A 25474-nucleotide genomic window follows, 5' to 3' on the forward strand; every position below is an offset into this window, starting at 1 on the left:
GTTATGGCCATTGGAATATCTGATTCTATTAACCCCAATTGTTCCTGAATCTGAATACCTAATTCCCCCATACAAAGGTTAATATTTATGTGTAAATTGTTATTCATGATAACAATTCACTGTCTCAGTAAAACGGCTATTACCGTCAAACACAGTATTTATATAGTATTCCGTATCTGAAAAAGTGTTCATTTCATAAAGCATGTATGTTTCCTTGGTTAAGAAAAAAAAATATTCATATGTTGAATAAGGTTGAGCATTTTGATCGAGGCAATGTAAATACAAACACGCTTGTATGTGTTAGTGTTATTCTATTATATCATTAAAACACCCTTGTAAATGTTTGGTCATATCTTCTGACCACATCTAGAATATCAGAACCATACTACGGAATTTCAATAACATCTTTTGCAAAAATTGATTGTGTATATTTGTAAGTATTATACTGAATAATACAAATAAATCCGTATCAACTCGCTTTCAACTGTGTTTCTGTTTTTGAAGTTTTTAATATGCATTGTTTATTCGTACACAGTACGGTGTGCCAAACCTGTAATAGTGAGAATTGAGCCATGAATACATTGTATCCTAAATGAATACACAAGATCCTTATCAGTGAATTCATTATATGATTTTCTCCAGAAATGAGATACACAGTAAATTCGCTGCTGCCTAATACACAACTCATAGTGAAACATTTGTAATTGAAAAATAAATGACCGCACACTATAGAATCGTCATTATAATTATCATGTTTCTTGATATTACTTGTTTTATCACAATCGTATATAAAGTAGGGCGAGATTATTAATAGCACTATCCGGATTCCGTACTTTAATAATACTTGTTAGGATTTTCAACTAAATTTTCTGAGTCCCCTAAACCTAAATTTTCATAAAGGACCACACTCGTGTCACTTATATGCAACGTTATGAATGCCCTTCGTAACGGTCATTTGGTCACGCTTGGTCAATATTTGTGCCCGCCTGAGCCCCTCCCCTGTGATGACCCCACCAATTTAAGGTAAAACCTAAGAAACTGGTCGTATGCATGCGCGATAAGAATTTTCATCCTTCTTTGTCCCCATCTCACCTGAATCTTATTTTTCTCAATTTCTCTTGTATGAACGGAACATGAATATATTGTTTTTTCTTCACATCAAATCCCGTTCATTGTACATTAAACCATATTTACAGGTTGTTGTTTTCGTCGTCGGTGCAAATGACATCGGCACAAAGACCCCGGTTCGAGTTTTTGAGGACATCGTGGCACTCTGTGAAGGGGTACACAACGCTACACCAAGCGCGACTATCCTTATATCCGAACTACTCCCAAGGGCACGGAACCGCTTCAATGGCAACGGTTATCGACAAGACTTCCTAGAACACTGGAACTACGATGCTGGCGTTGTCAACAAGCTGCTACGCGAGTTTGCCAGCAAGGTGCCGTGGGTTCGTGTCATTGAACATCCGGAATTCCACACCATGTTCGGTAAACAAACTTACGTTTTACTGTATCTTCTTATACTATGTGAACCCGTAATATCGATCCACACGTTTAACTATCGATAATGCTTTTGGATATTTGAGTTTGATAGTACTATTCTTTCGCCCGCAAGTAACTTCAATTTTCCCTGAATATGTAATATGAAAAGACGCTACAATTGGCTAATGTTTTACGCTCTCTTAAAGTTTGTTAACTATTGGCCTACTTACATCAAGCTTCCGTGCGGCAGAGTTTGAGAGGTCGCATATAGAACGGGAGGTTATGGGTTCGAAGACCGCCAATATCAGGATGTTTTGACATTCAAAAACTATTTTGCTAACACACATTGGAAAAATATAGATGTTGACATTGGTGATCAATCTTGTGGCACTGTTATTATATATTATGTATTCAACATAACTATGGTGGTATCATGGAATATCGACCTCGACTTAAATGTCCATCATCTTTAATTATGGCGAACAACGCAAATTCGTAACACATGGGTGTTTCGTAAACAATGCGAAATTTTAAATTTTGAAGAAAACTTAACTGCTATTCTTATTATTGTTTATCTATACATTTCTCTAAAAACAATAGTTGTTCATTTTTTTAACAATCTTAGCTTGGTCTCATTGCAGGAGCCAATGTCTATCTCCTCAGCAGAGATGGTCTGCATCTGACCATAGATGGTACGAACACGGTTGCAAGCAACATAGAAACAGCCGTCACGTCTCTAACGAAACCAACTAGACCGACTTACCCAGGGCCTGATACTCAGTCCAGCCGTCCCGCGCCTACACATACAACACCGACATACGAATATGGACCCCGGCGTTACAGTGATGTTCTATCAGGTCAGGGCGTAACGTCACATGGTGGTGGTGGTGGTGGTAGTAGGGGTGGTGGTGGTAGTGGTGGTGGTTGTTGTGGTGTTGGCGGTGGTGGTAGTGGTAGTGGTGGTGGTGGCGGTGGTGGTGGTAGGGGTGGTGGTGGTGGTGGTGGCGTTGGTGGGTGGTGGTGGTGGTGTTGGTAGTAGGGATGGTGGTAGTAGGGGTGGTTGGTGGTGGTGTGGTGTGGTAGTAGGGGTGGTGGTGTTGGTAGTAGGGGTGGTGGTAGTGGTTGGTGTGGTAGTGGGGTGGTTTGGTGGTGTGGTGGTGGTAGGTGGTGGTGTGGTGGTGGTGGTGGTGGTAGTAGGGGTGGTGGTGGGGTGGTAGTGGTGGTGGTGGTAGTGGTGGTGGTGGCGGTGGTGGTGGTAGAGGTGGTGGTGGTGGTGGTGTTTGTGGTGGTGGTGTTGGTAATAGGGTGGTGGTAGTAGGGGTGGTTGGTGGTGGGGTGGTGGTGGTAGTAGGGATGGTGTGGTGGTACGGGGGGTGGTTGGGGTGGTTGGTGGTGGGTGGTAGTGGCGGTGGGGGTGGTAGGGGTGGTGGTGTTGGTAGTAGGGATGGTGGTAGTAGGGGGGTATTGATGGTGGTGTGGTGGTGGTAGTGTTGGTAGTAGGGATGGTGGGGTGGTAGAAGGGGTGGTGGTAGTGGTGGTGGTGGCGGTGGTGGTGGTAGTAGGGGTGATGGTGGTGGTGAGACGCGACACGAGCAGCACGCTTCTCCATATACTCATCTCGAACTTGATGAGATAGTCCGATGGATTGAAGATGCTACCAAAGTTCCGCACGGTAGAAAAAGACAGTCCGGTGGGGGCGGTACTGCAGTAGTACATTCAAACCAGAAGGAACCATTGTCTGCACAGATTGTTGACGACATAATGGGTGCTTGTGAGGCTGGGCAAGGTAAGGTATCAACTGACATGCCTTTCAACATAAGTGGTGGGGATATATATGTGGTAGCTTTAGACTCATTAGCAATGAAAAAAGACGTTCGCGTGGACAAATATATGTGGGTAAATGACGGTCGCAGACGCTTTCCAAAGAAAAAACCAACGATGTTTAAGTCATTTTTCAAAATTAAATTAGTCGAAAACCAACATTCACAATCTTTTCAAAAGCATATATACGAACGCTTAGAAAATGGAAAATTTGCAATTATACATTACCTTGGAGACCCCACCATATATACACCACTAGCACATGGGAATTCTAAGAGTAAGGAAACGGTGTTTATAAGAACAAATCCTTCTGTTATTGAACATATCAAGTCACGTGCTGATGATGAAACCGTTAGTGCTAATTTTATAGACAAAGAATTGAAATGCAAAGCTGAGAAAGGTACAGATTTTGGTGTAAAAACAGCAAGAAACGTTCGCCAGGTAAAAAATCATTTATACAAAAGTAGAAGTGAAAAACGTTATAGCAACGACGAAATATATAATCTCTGTGAAATTTCAATAGATTTAGAAAATTTTAACAAACAAATTGACGTCTTTCCATCCCTGGTGTGCATATCGGGGTTGGAAGAAATACTGACAGAATTCAATGAATTACTAATGTTCGACTCCGATACACCCCTAAAAATGTTTTATGACACAACTTATAAAATGGGGGCACTTGTTTGTTAGTGTTCTGTCATATCAACATATTTTGTTTGAAGGCAATAAAATAGTGCCCGTAGCATTCATGATGCACGAACGGCGAGACGCAAAATTCCATGAAAGGTTTTTCAGTGTTTTAAAGGAACATATTCCAAATTTAAAAAGAACACATTTTCCGCTAATTTGTGATCGCGAGGCCGGAATAAAATTAGCAATTCAGAATTCGCTACCCAACATACAAATTATTCACTGCTGGAATCACATACGAACAGACGTAACTACTTGGCTTAAGAAAACTAATGCAAATAGTGATGATTTCTCCGTGTACACTAAACATGTGCAAGACTTAATGAAATGTGCAACTGAAGACGATTACACTGACCATAAATCTAAAATAGAACAAGAGTGGAGCCAGGAATTTAAGAACTATTTTGACAGACATTTGCATCAAACCATTTTGAATAATTCTGGTCGTTGGGTGTTAGAAAAATTAGGCATATACAATCCCTACTCAGGAATAACCAGTAACCCCGCCGAATCAATTAATAATATGATAAAAGCAATACAACACAGGAAAGAGCTACCGGTAGATTTAATATGTTTAAACTTACTAATGTGTCAAAAATCAGTTTATGCAGACATACAATGTGGTCGAGCAGGATTTGGTAATTTTAAATTAAGAAAAGACTGTGAATACGCCAGATTAGACAGAAGTGAAATTAATGTACCCCACATATCCGGTACACCGGATGATATTTTAAGACAAGCGAAAGAAGCACTAGAGCATTTCCAAAAATCAGGTGAAATTACTGATAAACCGATTGAAACCAATTTAATAACAAGAGAAAATGTCATCGACGGAGAAAAAAATAATTTGGAAATATTTAAAGATAAAAACATTACTTGTATTGACGATAAGGAATTAGGGGAAAGGAAGGGTATTGAAAAGAATATGTCCCAAAAAGCTTTGGCGGAATTTATTATAAATAATGATAAAATAAAATTAATCCCATCCATGAAAACCTTTATTGTTGAGGGAATACATGGCTCCAAACGTTTGGTGACAATCATGCCAAAAGAAACATGTAGTTGTCCGTCAACTGGACTTTGTTATCACCTACTAGCGGTTAAAATGACTCTGAATATTGATGGAATCTGTGATAAACGCACGGTTAAAAATCTCACGCTTCTTCGAAAAAATAGCAAACCGCGTGTTGCCAAAAAAACGGGACAAAAGAAACCGAAAAAAGCCGACTTCGAAATTAACCCAGCACCCGATTCAATACTCATGACACCAACTGGAAAATCATGCGACACATCGCTGAAACAAAAGCTCGCCAATTTAATAGCATCAACCCCAAAAACACCAACGTCTAAAAAAAGAAGCCGGAACACCAACAATTCATTCACTTCTTGTAAACAAATAAAGTTTGACAACAATTTAAGTTCAATTGCAGAAGACGTTCTCGAAGAAGAAAACCATTTAAATATAAGCAGCGATGATTCATTTACCAGTGAACAGACGTGTTTTAATCAAATGATCATTGATGACGCGGAAGACGATAATGTAGAAATTGCAAATATATCTACAATAGATTTAGAGCTAGTTAAAAATCCATCCGGGTGGCTGAACGACCCAATAATAAACAAATGTCAGCAAATGCTAAAAGAACAATTCGCGCTTGACAGTGGGATGCAGAACACACTTCTTGCTCCGTACTTTAATCATGATTTAGGTACCTGGGATATAAATAAACGTTTAACGAAACAAAATCCCCCGTCCGCCCAAATACATTACAACGCCAGTAATCACTGGGTATTATCATACCAATCACAGAAAGATCGACATGTTATTGTGGTGGACAGTTTAAAATCTCCAAGAACTCTAAACAGTAGTATTTCAATTCAAATCGCTCAAATCTATGAAAATGGAGAGCGCAGTGTACAAGTACAAATACCCGACGTACAACGTCAACCGAATTACACAGATTGTGGTGTTTTTGCTATTGCCAATCTTACTGAGGTGTTACACAACAATTATGATGTAGATTTTTCAATTATCAGATATGATATACCAAGAATGAGAGCACATTTATTAGAATGTATTACTAAACAACAGTTTACAACATTTCCAAAAATAGAAAAAATGCCAAAAATGCCGTGTAAAGTAGCAAAAAGTTGTTCTATTAAGATTTTTTGCGCTTGTAAGTTGCCTGATATAGTTGGCGATATGGTGGAATGTGACAATAAAAGATGCAAAATGAATAGATGGTTTCACAAAAGATGTGTTGGGTACACAATGACAAACCAAGATGAAAAATGGTTGTGTCCATACTGCACATGGTAATTTGAGATGAACAAGCACTGAGATAAAGGTATGTGATTATGGTACAACAATTATATCTTAATGTTAATAAATATGATATCTATTTAGATATAATGAAATGATATCCTCCAGTACAGTTACTTTTATGGTGTCATTTCCATTATAACAAATTAATCTATCTCGTCCAATAAAATGCAATTTATGCCTTCGACATCCAGCCCCGGATAAAGGGGGGGGGGGATAACTTCCTATATACGGGTATATAGGTATGTGCCGAAAATACGGGGTGAGTTTTTCGACTAAAATTACTGATATGGGTATGGTTTTGAGAATCTAAGTATAGATATGTGTATTGAAATCCGAACTTTGCTTGTATTTAAATGCATATATATTTGAAAGTATTTTAAGTATCAAAATGGGTTTGATAAATTTCATACTGGATTTACAAATAGACAGATAATTCAATAAGTATACTGGACAAATCGTCATTGATTGCATTGGACTCCGAATATACAATGAAAAAAAGTCTAAAGGTATATTTACAATGATATGCACAACCATTTTTGTACTGCCGTCACTTTTTCGAAATGTAATTTAAACCACACCATTATTGATAACGTTTGTTTCGAACGCTAACCATTCTGACCATTTTTTTTTGACAAACCCGCGATCACGTAGAAGCGAGTTATTTTATGCCTATGGAAGTTTTCTAGTATGCATGACAAACACAAGATCCAAAATGCGTTTTGGGCTCGTTCGAATTTTTAACAAATATTTTACTGTTAACTAAAATGCCACGTCCGACTTGTCATTAAAATCCAGAGAGTCAAACGAAATGCACATCCACATTATGCTCTCTTTCAATTTATCTTACATTTTTTTAACCACATACACATGTCTGCTCTTTTTTTAATCTTATCGAAGTTTACAATCATGCATGACAAACAAACAATCCTAAATACGTTTTGCATTTGATGATGCTTTGAATAAATAATTAACTGTTAAAAACAAACCACGTTCATATGTCGTCGCTAATTCTATCGAAAATGCGTTTAAACTATGTGTCGTATTCTGAGAAAACTGGGCATAATGCATGTGCGTACAGTGTCGTCCCAGATTAGCCTGTGCAGTTCGCACAGGCTTATGAGGGACGACACTTTCCGCCTTAATGGTATCTTTGCTAAGAAGAGACTTCATTTAAACGAAAAATGTCATAACAGCGAAGAGTGTCGACCCTGTTTAGCCTGTGTGGACTGTATGTTAAATATTTTGAGGTTAAAGTAGTTTTTTTCGTCACTGAAATGACCACACACGATATACGTCACAAATCTCCTAATTTAAATGTAAAGCTACAAGGCAATGCAAAATTAATAAAACATTATCTTATGAAAATGAATGAAGATGTTTCGATTAAAGATTTATAAATTTACGGAAAAAGATTTTATGTTAGTCAATTGTGTTTTGCTATGAGCAGGGATGTGCGAATAACTGTAAACTTTTGCTGAGCAAGTCATTCATGCTATTATACAGAATTGCAGTTTACCTACATATTTTTCAAAAGGTCAGATAGCTTAATTGGTAGAGCAACCCAGGCCGGTATCATTAGATGGCTCATGGGTGGGTTCGGGTTCGAATCCCGATCTGAACTTCGTAGGTAAACTTGTGGTTGCAAGGCTGGAAACGGATAGTGTGACAATTTGTTTTCGGCGGGGTTTTGGGCTAACCGTTCAGTTCATCAGTTCGTCTAGTCACATGAAACCTTTTAATATGGCCTGTTTGTTGTTTAATTGCTGATTAACATATTTGACACAAATCGTGCAGTCCCGCTTTAACTCCTTATTTATGTTGGCTATATTGCACTTTACCGGTACGCTGCCATCATGGATTCCGAAATTTGCGCAACTTAACACTAATTATAAGGGCTTGGGTTATAGTGCGTACCGGTAAAGTGCAATTGCCCCGGACTGTTTAGTTGCTCTTATCCGCAGATGGTATTCGAACCATATATACTTCAGATGAGTGCAGACATAAGGTGATTTTCTCTATTTTACAAACAGCAGCTTTTGTGCGATTTTAAAACAAAAAAGTTACTTAGTTACAAGGACTGTTATGTTGCTCTTATCTGCAGTTGGTTTTCGATCCATAAATGTTTCTTCCCGATTTGTGCAAAATAAGGGTTTATATGAACTACACGGTCGGCAAATTATCACCATTTTACAAACGGAAGCTTTTGTGGGCTTTTCAAACATTGCCTCGTGTGACCTTTTAAACTGCAAATATATCGTTCTAAATCATAAAACAATTTCAATGAAATGTACATGTAATTCTTTGGAAACGTTTTTCTAAGCAAGTTAATCATGCTATTCAACAGAAATGCAGTTTACCCATATATTTTTCAAAAGGTCAGAATAGCTTAATTGGTAGAGCAACCCAGGCCGGAATCATATCTTATTTAGATGGCTAATGGGTGGTTTCGGGTTCGAATCCCGATCTGACCTTCGTAGGTAAATTGTGGTTGCAAGGATGGCAACGAATAGGATGACAATCTGTTTTGGGCGGGGTTTTTGGGCTAACAGTTCAGTTCATTAGGTCACATGAAACCCTTTAATATGGCCCGTTTGTTGTTGAATTGCTGATTAAAGTAATAATTGAAAGTTCATTTCCTTACTTTTTAATAAAAGTCTTTAATGATTTAATTCAAATATTTTCTGTATATAAGTTGTGAGTTAGTTTCTTCACGGTGCGTATATTGTATATTGTCATCTAGATTTGCGTGTGTAAAAAAAAACCGTTAAAACAGGCCGACTTTGTCCGCGATTTACAGGCCGACTACGACCCTGCCATACAATATTTTGATATGGTTAGAATCTGTAGAGGATCTTCTTTACAACGGTACCATTACAATTAATATCGGACGAATAATAATGCATTTATAACCATTTATATCGGTTCCTGGTTTTCTTTACGGCATTAGCGTGTGTAAAAAAAAACGTTAAAACAGGCCGACTTTGTCCGCGATTTACAGGCCGACTACGACCCTGCCATAAAATATTTTGATATGGTTAGAATCTGTAGAGGATCTTTTTTACAACGGTACCATTATAATTAATATCGGACGAATAATAATGCATTTATAACCATTTATATCGGTTCCGGGTTTTCTTTACGGCATTTGCGTGTGTAAAAAAACCGTTAAAACAGGCCGACTTTGTCCGCGATTTACAGGCCGACTACGACCCTGCCATAAAATATTTTGATATGGTTAGAATCTGTAGAGGATCTTCTTTACAACGGCACCATTATAATTAATATCGGACGAATAATAATGAAGTTATAACCATTTATATCGGTTCCGGGTTTTCTTCTCGGCATTTGCGTGTGTAAAAAAAAACGTTAAAACAGGCCGACTTTGTCCGCGATTTACAGGCCGACTACGACCCTGCCATAAAATATTTTGATATGGTTAGAATCTGTAGAGGATCTTCTTTACAACGGTACCATTATAATTAATATCGGACGAATAATAATGAAGTTATAACCATTTATATCGGATCCGGGTTTTCTTTTCGGCATTTGCGTGTGTAAAAAAAAACGTTAAAACAGGCCGACTTTGTCCGCGATTTACAGGCCGACTACGACCCTGCCATAAAATATTTTGATATGGTTAGAATCTGTAGAGGATCTTCTTTACAACGGTACCATTATAATTAATATCGGACGAATAATAATGAAGTTATAACCATTTATATCGGATCCGGGTTTTCTTTTCGGCATTTGCGTGTGTAAAAAAAAACGTTAAAACAGGCCGACTTTGTCCGCGATTTACAGGCCGACTACGACCCTGCCATAAAATATTTTGATATGGTTAGAATCTGTAGAGGATCTTCTTTACAACGGTACCATTATAATTAATATCGGACGAATAATAATGAAGTTATAACCATTTATATCGGATCCGGGTTTTACCATAAAGATTTCCGGATAGTTCCGGGTTTTATACCTCCCCATAATAATCTATCCCAGCCACGCTATGTTATTAACCAATCGGCTTAAGTTATAAGACCACGTGAGCCCTTTGGCCAATCAATATTGATATTGGCCATTATGCGCTCGGATTTTCTACTTACAACTGCTAATACAATAAATTGAGATTATTTTCAATACCCACCACCACCCCTTCTCCGCCTAGTTTTTTATGTGAATTTTTTATGTAGTATTTTCATTTTGTCTCATAATACCTTCAAAGTGCCTTTATGAAAATGTGTTTTTATGATATGTTCTCTTGCTACATGTCTTTATGACAATGGGTTTTTACGATATGTTCGTTTGCTACATGTCTTTTTATTACTGTTCTTGTATAGCGTTATGGGCGGGTTTTTACCGCCCATTATGCCATTCAGTAAAAGTTTGTTTTCTGTTCTTTAGTTCTTTTATGGCATTTTAAAATAAATGCCCTTTTTCAATCAATCATTGTCTTTGTTATTTCCTTCGTGGCATACGAGTCCGTCCGGTCTATGACCTTTTCTTTACCACTAGGACAATACATAAATATATATATATATATATATATATATATATATATATATATATATATATATATATATATATATATATATATATATATATATATATATAAATAATTATAACTTAAATGTATTAAATATGCATCGTATTTTCAGTTTTGCAAAACAAATGGTTGCATAATTATATATATATATACCTAAAATAAATGTTACAAATAACGGAAGACGAGTCGATATATCGGCAAATAACAATTAAAGACCTATAAAATACAATACCAATAGAATATTTAAGTTAGGATCCCGTATAAATAAGAACATGTTAACGTAATTTGGCATAAGTACAGGATCTGGCACGAGTTGTCATATGATACCATATTTTATTAAACGAGTTTATGAATTTTGTTAGTAAGCGAGCCTTGTGCGAGCTTACTAACGAATGTCCTGGACGAGTTTAATAAAATATGGTATGATATGACAACTCGTGCCAGATCTTTTTTATCACATGTTTTTAAATGAGCAAATTAAATAAATATTTACGCAAACATAATGATAAATCCAGAATGTTGTTTACATTTCGTGACGTCATTTGACGTTGCAACGTCATTTCAGCAAAATAACAAAATGCGATTAATAAACGAAAACTAAGCCAATGAAAACGCGTAAAAATGTTGTATTACACATGCGTAATATTTAAGAAATAGTAAACTCCACTGATGTTCAGGAACTATGACATTATAGTGACCAGCCAGGCAGCCACAAACCGTATATGGACCGAAGCCGTAGGCTGAGGTCCATATACAGTTTGTGGCTTCCTGGCTGGTCACTATAATGCCATTGGGACCGAAGTGGAGTTTACTATTTCTTATATTACACCGAAGAGTTTCCCCTTTACCATTGTACAGTGTTGTACGATTTTTTTGGTTTAGATCTAAACGAGATAAACTTAAGAATTTCGCAGGAATAATGACGTCATTTCGTTAAAAAATGACGTCATTTTACATTAAAACAGTGCAAATTTAGTGGTGTGTAACCCCGAACGGTCCATATACAAAAAAATAGTGACCGGTCCATATATTATTAGGTTCCTCTATCGCATTTTATAGACTGAAACCGGTCATATAAATAAAGAAGGACCAATATCTCTGAGGTGTAATATTTAAGAAATAGTAAACTCCACTGAGGTCCCTATGGCATTATAGTGACCAGCCAGGCAGCCACAAACCGTATATGGACCGGAGCCGTAGGCTGAGGTCCATATACCGTTTGTGGCTGCCTGGCTGGTCACTATAATGCCATTGGGACCCAAGTTGAGTTAACTATTTCTTATATTACACCGAAGAGTTTCCCCTTTACCAGTGTACAGTGTTGTACGATTGTTTATGGTTTAAAAGAGATAAACTGAAGAATTTTGCAGGAATAATGACGTCATTTCGTTAAAAAAATGATGTCATTTTACAGTTAAATAGTGCAAATTTAGTGGTGTGTAACCCCGAACGGTCCATATACAAAAATAGTAACCGGTCCATATACTATTAGGTTCCTCTATCGCATTTTATAGACTGAAACCGGTCATATAGATATAGAAGGACCAATATCTCTTAGGTGTAATATTTAAGAAATAGTAAACTCCACTAAGGTCCCTATGGCATTATAGTGACAAGCCAGGCAGCCACAAACCGTATATGGACCGCAGCCGTAGTCTGAGATCCATATACAGTTTGTGGCTGTCTGGCTGGTCACTATAATGCGATTGGGACCGAAGTGGAGTTTACCATTTCTTATATTACACCAAAGAGTTTCCCCTTTACCATTGTACAGTTTTGTTCGATTGTTTATGGTTTAGGTCTAAAAGAGATAAACTGAAGAATTTCGCAGGAATAATGACGTCATTTTGTTTAAAATGACGTCATTTTACAGTAAAACAGTGCAAATTTAGTGGTGTGTAACCCCGAACGGTCCATATACAAAAATAGTGACCGGTCCATATACTATTAGGTTCCTCTATCGCATTTTATAGACTGAAACCGGTCATATAGATAAAGAAGGACCAATATCTCTGAGGTGTAACATAATAAAATATGTAATGGTTGTATTCCCGGGGAGGGGGGGGGGGGGGAGGGGTAACTTCCCAAATTTTAGGGTAGGGGTGTCCCGCTGAGACTTCCGAAATGTGACCCATTTTTATACCGGAACTCTGATAAAGTAGAGCCATTTTGATACAAGATTATTTTAAAGCATACGATACCATTGAGAAAGTGGACCCATTTCAATACAAGAATTTTGATAAACTGGACCCATTTAAATACTAGAATTTGATAAAGTGGACACACTGCATCTTTCCCGTTACTGAAATTTACTGTTTGATACCAATTTATATACAAGAATGACATTTATCATACCATTTTGATACAATCTATATGCATTTATATACAAGCAAATTTCTGATTTCAATACCCATATCTATACTTAGATGCTCAAAACCATATCCATATCTATAATTTCAGTCGAAAAACACACCCCATAAAATCGGCACACCCCTATATACCCGTATATAGGAAGTTACCAAGAGCTCATTGGTACAAATCTTTTGACCAAGTTTCATGATGATCGGACAATAAATGTGGCCTCTAGAGTGTTAATAAGGTTTTACTAAAGCAATATATAGCCATATTAGGAAAAATGCCCTGCCCCCTGGTGGCCATGTTTTTAAGCAACCAAAACCATTTTCAGACTCATCTAAGATATCATTGGGACAAATCTTCTGACCAAGTTTCATGAAGATCGGAAAATAAATGTGGCCTCTAAAGTGTTAACAAGGTTTTACTATAGCCATACTATGAAATAAGGCAAAGCCTCAAAGCGAGCTCGATCAATGTTTATTTAAAGAAACTAACAAAAAACTTTAATCAAGATAATTTTTGAATTAAATTATTAAAGGTGCTTCCTAGCAGAAGAACGTGGAGTTCGTAAAGACCGGTATCAAAAATAAGGAAATGAACTTTTAATTATTATGTTAATCAGCAATTAAACAACAAACGGGCCATATTAAAGTGTTTCATGTGACCTGATGAACTGAACTGTTAGCCCAAAATCCTGCCCCAAACAGATTGACCTTTTGAAAAATATATAGGTAAACTGCAATGCTGTATAATAGCATGATTACCTTGCTTAGGAAAATTAAGGGTTTCGCGGGATGGAATGAGTGGGGAGATCAAATCAAATTGAAAGCCGATTCTTTCTGTGCATTAGTTGATGGTAACCATGGTAACCATAATGCTTGCAGTTCTCCAAGTATATAGGTATATGAATCTCCAGCGTTCAACTCCAGTGTTCAACTCAAAGTCAGTTCCGGTTAATTATCAAAATGTTGAAAGCAACTCCAGTCAGTTAAATATAACAACTCCAGTCTCAACAGTGTGGGTATGCCATTATGGATTCAACTCCAAGTATACAGATATATGGATCAGTAATCAGTGCTAAACTCCAAGTTAGTGCCAGTGTAAACTCCTAAGATCCAGTAACAGATAAACAATGCAACTCCAAGTCAGTTTAATATAACAACTCCAGTCTCAACAGTGTGGGTATGCCATTATGGTTTCAACTCCAAGTATATAGATATTTGGTTCAGTAATCAGTGTTCAACTCCAAGTTGGTGCCAATTAATATTAAGACATGGAACACCGGCTCTTTAACTATTAATTTCAGCATAAATACAATTTCTTTGATACCAACATTTTGTCTCCTAGTTTCCACTGGTAAAAAAAACACCCACAGCAGGTACCCATGTATGCGCAACTATAGTTTTGAAATATGGCACGTGATAGAACAAAAAAGTATTTATATTTTTATAAATGATTATTTAATTTTCTCAGTAAAATATATCAATTTATGGTCTGACCAGTAATTTTCTATAACACCTGATAAACCTTCAAGTTGAGTAAATATCAAATCTAGAGTTGATCCAAAGTCTGTTGTGGCAGAATTGGTTAACTGTTTACATGCATAGGTGTCCATCATCATTTGACAGAGCATGTTGTCTGTTTGAGCATCAATGTTGAAATCTCCAATAAATATTGTATCTATAGATTGAATTAAATATTGACTTACATCGAATTGGAATTTTTCTTTAAAATTTGTGTATGACAAAGACGGCGCTTTGTAAATGAATACAATTTGCTTTTCATCACAACCAAATTTTACATGAAGGTACAGAATGTCAAGGTTTTCATCACTGAAAGTAATGCTGTTAAGGATTTTGAGATCTTGTTTAATATACACAATCAAACCATGTGGAGGTCTTCTATTTGGATTTTTTTTCATTTTTATCATTCCTTATCACAGTGAATCCTGCAATAGAGTAGTTTTCATCAGCATCTTGAGAAAATAAACGTGTTTCTGCAAATTCAGCAATGTGTGAAGATAGTACATCATGATCAACCTTTATATCATCAAAATGCAAGTTTAAAGAACTGCAATTATTGAAAACAATTTTGAAAAACTGATTTGAATCAAGCTGCGCTAAGGGAGTATAACACAGTTGAAGTGAAGCATGTTGTGGCAATCATTCCATTTCTGCATGTACCTGTTCATCAACGTGCAATGCAAGCTCATTGATATTCAAAATTTGTAATTTTGATAGAGATCTTACTCTACTTAGTGCAACATAATGCAGATGTGGAACTTTTCTAATTTTGCGCTGTGATAAATCGATCACAACTTTGTCTAAGTACTTCCTTGAGCTCTGTGCACAGAACGACCTCCTGATGGCTTTAAAGGAAACTGAATTCTTTGGAATGTTTTCCTGTTGTAAGTAAAAGATCTTTCAATATCAAAAATAGGTGTCCAGTTAGCATCAATTTCTGCATGATAAAATCCACGATTCTTGTATTTCACTCTTGTTTCCTGTCCGGCTATTTCATTATCTAACTGGACCCCAATAATGCTTGGACGAGTGGTATCTGTCTGTTTGTATTCAATATACTTGACAACACATGTTGCACCATTTGCAAGCCCATCTTGTGTATGAATGTTCACAGTTAAGTCATAAATCATGTCAACTACTACAGTTAGGGAACTGTGAAGGTTTGCAGTTTTATTTGGATCATTGGGCAAAGTCCTAATTGCATTTTCTTGCCTGTCTCAAGTAAGCTTTGGAGAAACCACACTGGTAAAACTTGATATTATAACCTTTTCTGTAGCCATTTTACTAATAAGGGAATCATTGAAAGAGTGCATGAAAAAGTTCTCTGCAAAGAGATGCGGGGCATTGATGTCATACAAAGGAGAAGAAACGCTTATTTCACATAGTTTGAGTCTTGCCATATCAACATCTGTAGCCTGATTTACTCTGAGCCTGTTGAGTAACTATGAGAATTCAAGGTCGTCTTTTTGTCTCATTACTTCAGTTAGTTCAAAAATGTTAAAATGTTCTTTCCAAAGGTTGGCAGCTAACGCTGTAGCATCACAAGTTAAATCATTAAATATCCAATTTCCACTAACAGGTTTAAACTGATAGAGATCACCAACTGCAATGACACTTACACCACCAAACGGTATTCTTGTACCTTTAAGTTCTTGAAGTCTTTGACCAATGAAGCAGAGCATGGTATTGCTGACCATCGAAACTTCATCAATGATTACTACTGATAAATTCCTATATTTTGATCGAAATGAATTCAAATTGTCACAAGTTAATGTTTGATCAGATTGCTTATACTTTTGCCTAAATGCTGATGAAATAGTTGAGCCATTTATATTGAAGGCAGCTTTGCCAGTAAAAGCCATAGAAGCACTCTTACGTCATCAGCATTTTCACCATCTTTCATGTTTAAAATCTATATAATGTTTGGTACAATGCTTTTATTACAACACTTTTTCCAACAACAGCACCAGTAAGAAATGTGTAAACGGGCTCATCTCTGGTTTTGATCCAACGAATGACATGATTGTAAAATTGGTTTTGTTTTGTATTTAGGTTACGTTTGAGTTTTCTGTAGTCAGTTTCAGATAAAATGTTTTCATTTGTAACAGTTGTTGTAGCAGAAACATAACAACCTAGTTCATTACCAATATCATATTCTTTGTGTTCAAATACTCTATCAGGATTGAAGTAAATAAATGATTCAGGATCAATAGCTTCTTCCTCAGCAGAGTCGCCTTCCATTTGTTCGGTATTTGGTGCTATGTCATCAAAACCATCACGGTCTGCTTCAGCTACATCTCTAGCTAGCTCTAATTCGTCTGCAAAATGTTCATACTCTTTACATTTGGCATCAATGATTCTCTGCATAGACAGATAGTGAGATTTGAAAGTATCAAATTTCCCGAGCAAATCTTTATCTTCATCTTTCCATGGATAAAATAGCAGCAGCTTTTCTCTGAAGTGATTTTCTTAATCAGTTTATTTATTGAAACGGACATAACGAATGACTCTCTTATTTTTCCTTCTACAGATTTTTACACCATTTTTTAATCTAAGAATAGTATTATCAGTTCCAAATGTGATATCATCACACTCATGAGACTTGTCATCATCTGCAACTAGATTTTCCTCACTTTCTTCATCATTTAATTTTGGCAAATTTTCTGGGTAATGAATGTTGATCTGAGAAACATTATCAGCTAAGCACCAATTGTTTAAAGCTGATGGACGCCTAGAATATCTTTTTAAGAGGTTGTCTGACATAATATCTGTTGAATCATTTGGCATTTCATCAAGCAGTGATTTTTGCTTTAACAATTGAATACGTTGATTTTGAGGGGAAGTGTTGATGAATACAACATCTCTGGTGCTCTTTGTGAGTGACATTCCAAGAACTAAAAACACAGCTTCCTGGGCACTTAATTCAACACTATTTGAAAAGACATTGCCAATATGTCGCATTTGTCTCTTGATATCAAGATTTCCATTTCTAGCTTCTTTTGCTGCAGCATGCATTAAATTACTCATACCTCTCTGTGATTTACTTATGTATGAAACAATGTACATCGCACATGCATACGGGTCAAGAACAAACTGAATGTCTATGTTTGCCTTCCAAGCTTTCAAAACAGATTCATTATATAAATTGACTTGTATGTCTTTAGGAGATCGCTTTAAGAAGACTTTGGAAGCTGCCAAAGAACTTCGTATGCACTTGATGTATTCTGCTTCAGGCATCTGAAACAGCAGTTTTGAGAAACTCCTCATATGTTATATCATACCCATCTTTGTGATCATTTATTTTCGTTTGAAGTTTTTGATACAACTTATGGTATTTGTCTTTGTCTTCTTCAAGAGGATCTAAAACCATGGTCTCAGGAAGTGGAGGCAGTGGATAGCCAAACCGACACAATTTGTCGTCTCTCTTGCGACAGGTTCTTGAGTGTTTATGAAGTTGCAGTTCATTTAAGGAGCCAAGAGCATCATTTTTAGAACAGCACTGCAAAAATTGATTCAAATAAAGATATATTTCTTCATTGCTGTTAACTCCAAACTTTGGAGCATTTTCTATCCATACAAGCATGTGAATGTGTGGAGAACCACGTTGTTGGAATTCAACTCTGTAAAAATAGTCTGTTAATTTACCAAGTGGTTTATGCTCACTTTTCAGCACAATGTTGATAAACTCTTGAACCCTGTGGTCAGAATATCTTGAACATGTTACAGGATCTTTTTGTATTAGCTTTATTTTTCTTCCCAAGTAAGATTTTCAATCTGTGTTTTATTATATTCCTTGCCTAGATTCAACTTTGAGAGCAATTTTAGTAAATCAGGCCACCTAGTATCAGCAGAAGATAGTGACATAAACCATGTTGGCAACCCTAATTGCCTAATCATAGCAAAAACATCTTTTTTCTTTGTTTCCAAGTAGGCTGGAGAATTGCGCAGTTGCCTGAATATGTAATAGCCCTCATCTTTGTTTACCATCTTGTCCATAAAATTTGGATCTTTAGCCTGAATGACAGTAATGTTCGTTGTGCTATCTTTGCTTCTTCGAACAGCAAGATTAACTTTATCATTTAATTGTTTCATTTGCATTTTCTTCAGTTTGAAAAATATGTTTTGAACACTGTTAGCAGCTGGTCTATCTTTACTGCGTAGTTCCCATTTAGCAATGTCGCTATAATGAACTGGAACAAGCCTTTGATCGTTATCCAATCGTCTCTGACCACAGAAAATAGCAGGAAAACAGAGATATTCTGCATCTTTATATTGATATAAACTCAATGGCCTTTGACCCTCACTTGGTGCAAATGTGAATGTTGCATTTCTATGTTTCAATATTTGCATCATCTAATAAAGTTTTGCATCAACAGACACCAAAGTAGTCAAATACTTTTCCTTTTCTTCTTTTGACAGGCCTGTAGCTTCAGACACACTTTGTCGGAACCAGGTTTGTTCACAACAACTGCAGATGAAAATTGGCCCAATATCAATTGCTGCGTGAATTTTTTCAATACAATCATTCATAGTTTTACCTGACTTCCTTTGTTTAGAAGCAATACATTATAAGGATCTGATCTTGCTTTCCTCATTGTTTTCAATATTCTTTCTGTTTCGATAAGTTTTACTTTAGGTGATTGCCTAAAGGTTCTCTTTGCGCCCTTTTCTTTTGTTTGAAATTCTTCATTCTGCCTTGCTTTCCTCATTGAATTCAATGTTCTGTCTTTTTCAATAAGATGTATTTTAGGTGATTGCCTAAAGGTTCTCTTTGCGACCCTTTCTTTTGTTTGAAATTCTTCATTCTGCCTTGCTTTCCTCATTGAATTCAATGTTCTGTTTTTTTCAATAAGATGTATTTGAGGTGAATGCCTAAACGTTCTCTTTGTGACCATTTCTTTTGTTTGAAATTCTTCATTCTGCCTTCACATTTCATGAACAATGCTGAGCAAATGGCACCAGTCATAATCAGTATGTATGAACTTTGATCAAAAGCAGTATGGAAGGCTTCGTATAAAGTTGGCAAATGAGAACTATTGAATGTTTGTATGCATATACTTGAAACAATGTCATATTTATTAACAATTATTTGTTTGTCAATAATATTCACTGAATTTGGAAGTTCTTCAAAGCACAATAGCTAATTAATGGACCTGTTCGCTCTTTTCAAGGTGGAGACTGTTATATTGTACACAAGGTCTCCATCACACAGTATCTGGTCTAAATGTTGTGATGTTTCAACCTTAGAATATTTTGCATAAATCAAAGAACATAAAGCATTTATTGTACATTGGCTACCACGTGATTTAAAACTAAATCTACAATCAGACTGATTGAAAGATTCTGTAACTATATTTGAAAAAGCCATCCCACCCAATACATTCATGTTCTGTATTGTAGACTTTGACATTTGTTCACTGTCAGGATGTTTTTGTTCATCACTAATATTTGCACATTGCAAATTTGTTGGCTCATACCCATAGGCACAGTTGTTTTCAATACTTGTGAGGTTAACATTGCGAATGTAAGCATCAAGGTCATGAACATCTTTTGTTTTTTATGCCTCTTTTGTTTTGAGGGTGTTTTGGAAGTTTCTGATTGAATTGTCAGCAACTTACTTGTATACGTTTTACATGAACTATTATGACTGTGGAAATCTTGATCGTAACTGGTTGTGTCCATATTTAACAAATTTGTTTGGCTTCATTACACTTCTGAGCAGATTTGAGTTTTTTATGTATAATCTCCTTGCATGCTTTCTGTTTTGTTTCTCTTTTTTTTGAAATTCAGTAGAAGCACGAGCTTGTCTAACCGCATCCTTTATAGTTTGTTTAGGCTTCATTGTATGTGCTTGCTTTTGCATACATTTCGTAATTGATTGTGTAGCTTGTGATGTAGACGTTGTTGCTTCAACCACACTTGTAGTACACTTCAGAGCAGATTCTATGCCAATCATCATATCTGAGGTACAATTTGTAGCAATTTCTGCGGCATTCACATCACATGTGGTTTTCATGGAGTTCATATATAAACAACTTGGCTCAGATGTCACAATAGGGTGAATAATACGCACATCTGAATATATATCGACCTTTCGTCAGATGAAACTGTGGGGCTTTTCAGACCCTCAACAATAGGTTTACAAGAGTTCTCAAGAACTCTGTCATCAACACCCTTCTCTGATATTCTTTTCTGCCTCATCATCTCTCTCCTGGCAGCACTTCTTTGCTGAACAGAACGTTTTTTTAACTTAGGCATCCTCCTAAGAAAATTTATGTTTCACATGCAGCAAAACAAGACTTAAGACATTTTTAAGAAAAAGCATGTGGTAAGATTTGGTTAACATTTATCTATGATAAACATAATAATTTCTTGTATAATAAAAAGAAAATAATGGAGACAACATCAAACATGGCGATAGCATGAAACAAGGTCTAAAAGCATACATCATATTCGAAAGAACACTTCATAATGGGCGGCCATGTTTTTTCACCGAGCTGGACCATTTTCGAACTCGTTCGCGATATCAATAAAACCAATGTTTTGAACAAGTTTCATGATGATTGGGCAAAAATTGTGACTTCTAGAGTGTTCACAAGGTTTCTCTATAGCCATATAAGGAATATTGCCCCGCCCCCTGGCGGCCATGTTTTTCAACGGCGGAGGAAACCATTTTTGAACTCAACCAACATATAATTTAGACAAACATTTTGACAAAGTTACATGAAGATTGGGCATCAAATGTGACTTCTACAGTGTTCACAAGGTTTTTCTTTTTTTTTTGACCTAATGACCTAGTTTTTGACCCAGCATGACCCAGTTTCAAACTCAGTCGAGGTATCAATCGGACAAATGTTCTGACCAAGTTTCATGAAGATCTGATAATAAATGTGGCCTCTAGAGTGTTCACAAGGCAAAATGTTGACGACGGACGACGAACGACGCACGACGGACGACGCACGACGGACAAAAGGCGATATCAAAAGCTCACCATGGGCACCTTGTGCTCGGGTGAGCTAAAAAAGACGCTAGTGGGTACATCAAAATGTGTAACCTCGGCGCGTCGATGTGCGCTAATTATAAAAGATCGATAGTTACCGGTCACGTGACTCAGTTACGACACGGTTAAGGCGCGGTGGTAAAACAAAATGTTTATTTCTTGTGTATAACTCGCGATAAATCCATTAATAGCAACGGGAATATACTAAAAGGTTGTTGTTGCTGTTGTTGTTTGAAAGAGGAATTAATAAGCAACAATATAACGTATAAACCAATAAAATCGGATGATCAGTTTTTGCTTAAGATTGAATTTACTACAGTAAGGGTCAAATACTCGATTGATCTCCTATCAATATACCGGTACGCTCCGTGCACTAAATAAGCATCTGGATTGTCTCGAACATTGTTTTGATGGCAGTTATAGCAATTAACAGTGCATTGTCAGATGTCGTGACCATGGGAACGTTAAATAAGAAGACGTTTCATGCGGTATATACAGCGTTTCACGGCATTGTCTTCATAACAATGAAGCGAAAGGCAACAAAGATGGCTCATTTTTTTTGTACATCAAAAAAACAACAACAACAGAACCAGACTCGGAGCCAAAGTAGTTGTGTCTAAGCTAAGACTTTATTTAAAAATTACTTTTTGTATTATAACCCGTTTATTGCGCTAAGTTTATTCATTATGTTATATGTGTAACTCTAAAATATTGAAATGAAAGAACAAAAACGATTGAGTTTAAATTTATTAATTTAACAAATGTCTTTATACTGCTAGTAATATATAATGAATAAAGCCCATACAATTAAATACTGTAAATGTAAGCTCTGATACACTATAGTTATTGAAATATTAATCAGACCAATAGTATTAATGTATATTTTGAAATAAAATGTTTGCGTGGTAAATTCAACTGAATTTCACATTTCTAAATACTCGCTCTTTTTTATTTTCAAACTCATCATGAAGATGACTGTACAAAGATTTCATACAGATATGGGACCATTTTGTAACTTGTGATAAGTTTGTAAATTTTCCCCATTACAGTTTGAAAATTGTGAATTTTTGTGTATTTGCTACTTGTCGTGCTGTTTAATGTCAATCACAATTTTAAATAAAAATGAAACATATTTAATACACAGCGTGTTATTTAACTTCTTTTATGTTTAAAGCCCATATATAAATTATCAACGTATTAATGTATGACCATTCATTTTACACTGAGGTCTTGCCGCCGCCGCCCCCCCCCCCCCACCCTCCCATTTGTTTTGTGGAACAATTTTATGCCCCCCCCCCCCCCCCAGTTATGTCCTATCTGGATCCGACCCTGGGCAGTTCGATGCAGTTTTATTCGATTTCGTAGTTTCCATTGGTTGGAGGTGTAATTTATGCTAAAACAAACATACCCCGTGACGTCACTGTCGGTATGACCCGGGTCGAAGGTTATCACGTTACAAACATAGGCGCTCGATGACAATGTTGTATAGATATTGACTTCTATGTACATAGTCGAACTATCTTTTTTTTAAGAAGACGTTTTGTCTGTAGATTTTTATTGATTTAGTATGTGTATGCATTATAATAAAAAAGGGTTACCAAAAAAAATTATTTAAAAAAATAAATACATAAATAACACCCCCGGAAACCCGACATGCTGTGAGAAGTTGGACATGCTAGGAGATGTAGCCGATATATTTCAAAGAATTTCGGTAGGGTAAGTAAATCCAGTTCTGTAATTGTTGAAAGGCATTTTTGAAATAAAATATATTTTGGTGCATGCAAAGGAGGTATTACCATGTATGTTAGAAAAATCCTGGTTATAAATATTCAGGATTTATTGAAATATGGCTATTTAAAGTCGACGAAGCAAGGATTTGTCCCATATTTAGCACTTTATTTACAAATTTCTTTAAAGGTATGCCAGTGAAAAAGTTTTTTCACCGACAATTATATTAACCTATGTCCCCGAGTAACATGTCCGCCAGGGTTTCTTAAAAAAAGTTCGTATTGGTGGAAAAATTCAACTTTACATACAACGTGTTGATGAAAAAATGATGTGACATGGTGCTGTACAAAGATGTCGAGATATGACATGTGTGAAGTTCATTTATAAACTTAAAAGCTCACTATTACAGCTGATTAATGCCCACTCTGACGCATTGTAGATCATTTTCATTGAACTTTGAGGTTTTATAATGATATCCGCTCTGAAGCTAAGTTAATTTCCAGCTAATGTGTATCTTTTTTTTATTGTTTGAAAATCATTGTAAATGTAAATCAATTGATTCATACAGGTAAAAATATACGTCCGGTAGGCAATCTAAACATTTATAATAATAACAAACTAGTTCCAATTAACAAAAGGTACCCCATGTTTGTTATTATTGATCATATAAAGATATTTACCCTTAAGATTATTATGTTTTATAATAATATTGCTTAATAAGTTAATATATTTTCGAGCATAAAATATTTGAAGAGAGAGAGGCAGGAAAGGACGGAGAGAGCGAGCGGACGGACGGACGTTCTAACAAGAGGCACATTATGGTGTTATTCCTTTGATGTTTCTTTGATCTTTTTAACCCCACAAGTATATGTTAATCCCGTAAGAGCGATTATTTATGGAATGAACCTCATTGTGTCAATTGTACAAAAAAACGGACACAAAGAACCCCCTATTGTAGCTCTGGTATGTACGGACAGACACTGACAGAGACAGACACAGAGGAGAGAAGCAGAGTGAGAGAGATTCACGACATGTATGCGCGAGCCGTAAGTAAATAATCTACTTTAAGTGGGTTTCGCGACTTGCAAACTAACTGTACGTCGTACTTAATATTCAATACGAGATATACAGTTTATCCATGACGTGAAACTTTAAATGACTTGTAAAGAAAAACACATACTAGGACGTAATTTAATGAGTATAGCGATAAAAGACCATAGCTATATAATTTAAATGCAATCTTGACGATTTCTCTCAATATACGTTTTACTCTCTAATGGAAAGTACGCCTTAGTTTTAAATGTTATAATTGGCTGAAATCTGGCTTAATATATTCCTTCAAGGCTTGTGGCATCATCAGATGAAAAATGCGTGTTATCTATGCAAATACCTCAAAAGGAGGCGTGGATTGGGTTTTGAAAATAAATGTTTACATTTTGCATATATCACAACCAAAAAGAACGAAAAGAAACAAACATTTACACGCTTGCATTGTCGGAGATGTTTGCAAAGCTGTCAACTTGAAGTCATGTAAAAATAGATCCAAATTTAGTTCACATTTATGAAAGTCTACCGCCCATAATTGGAACTATAGGCACACAATAATATTATAAATGTTAAGTTTGCCTACCGGACGTATATTTTTACTTGTATGAATCAATTGCTTTACATTTACAATGATTTTCAAACAATAAAAAAGATACAAATTAGCTGGAAATTAACATAGCTTCAGAGCGGATATCATTATAACACACCAATACGAACTTTTTTAAGAAACCCTGGCGGATATGTTACTCAGGGACATTGGTTAATATAATTGTCGGTGAAAAAACTTTTTCACTGCCATACCTTTAAAGAAATTTGTAAATAAAGTGGTAAATATGGGACAAATCCCTGCATCGTCGATTCTAAATAGCCATATTTCAATAAACCCTGAATGTTAATAACCATGATTTTTCTAACATACATGGTAATACCTCCTTTGCATGCATCAAAATATATTTTAT

General features: G+C 36.1%; 1 protein-coding gene across 1 annotated transcript; it reads left to right on the forward strand.

The window, feature by feature from the left end:
- The first annotated feature begins 400 nt into the window (after positions 1–400).
- On the forward strand, positions 401–18138 carry LOC127869967 (uncharacterized). Its single transcript, XM_052412626.1, has 4 exons — positions 401–1491; positions 2127–2423; positions 17905–17959; positions 18096–18138. Exons 1-4 carry the CDS (start codon positions 1134–1136, stop codon positions 18136–18138), a joined length of 753 nt encoding a protein of 250 aa, XP_052268586.1. The 5' UTR covers positions 401–1133.
- The last annotated feature ends 7336 nt before the right edge of the window (positions 18139–25474 follow it).

The sequence above is a fragment of the Dreissena polymorpha genome, chromosome 2, assembly GCF_020536995.1.
Source record: "Dreissena polymorpha isolate Duluth1 chromosome 2, UMN_Dpol_1.0, whole genome shotgun sequence".
NCBI lineage: Eukaryota > Metazoa > Mollusca > Bivalvia > Myida > Dreissenidae > Dreissena > Dreissena polymorpha.

What these genes read in the sequence shown, in the direction of transcription:
- LOC127869967 (XM_052412626.1), top strand. Translation starts at nt 1,134, where the DNA reads ATGAATATATTGTTTTTTCTTCACATCAAATCCCGTTCATTGTACATT. An exon ending in TGGTGGTTGTTGTGGTGTTG is followed by an intron (nt 2,424 to 17,904) that starts GCGGTGGTGGTA and finishes GTATGTCTTTAG; the next exon opens with GAGATCGCTTTAAGAAGACT. An exon ending in GAACTTCGTATGCACTTGAT is followed by an intron (nt 17,960 to 18,095) that starts GTATTCTGCTTC and finishes GTCTTCTTCAAG; the next exon opens with AGGATCTAAAACCATGGTCT.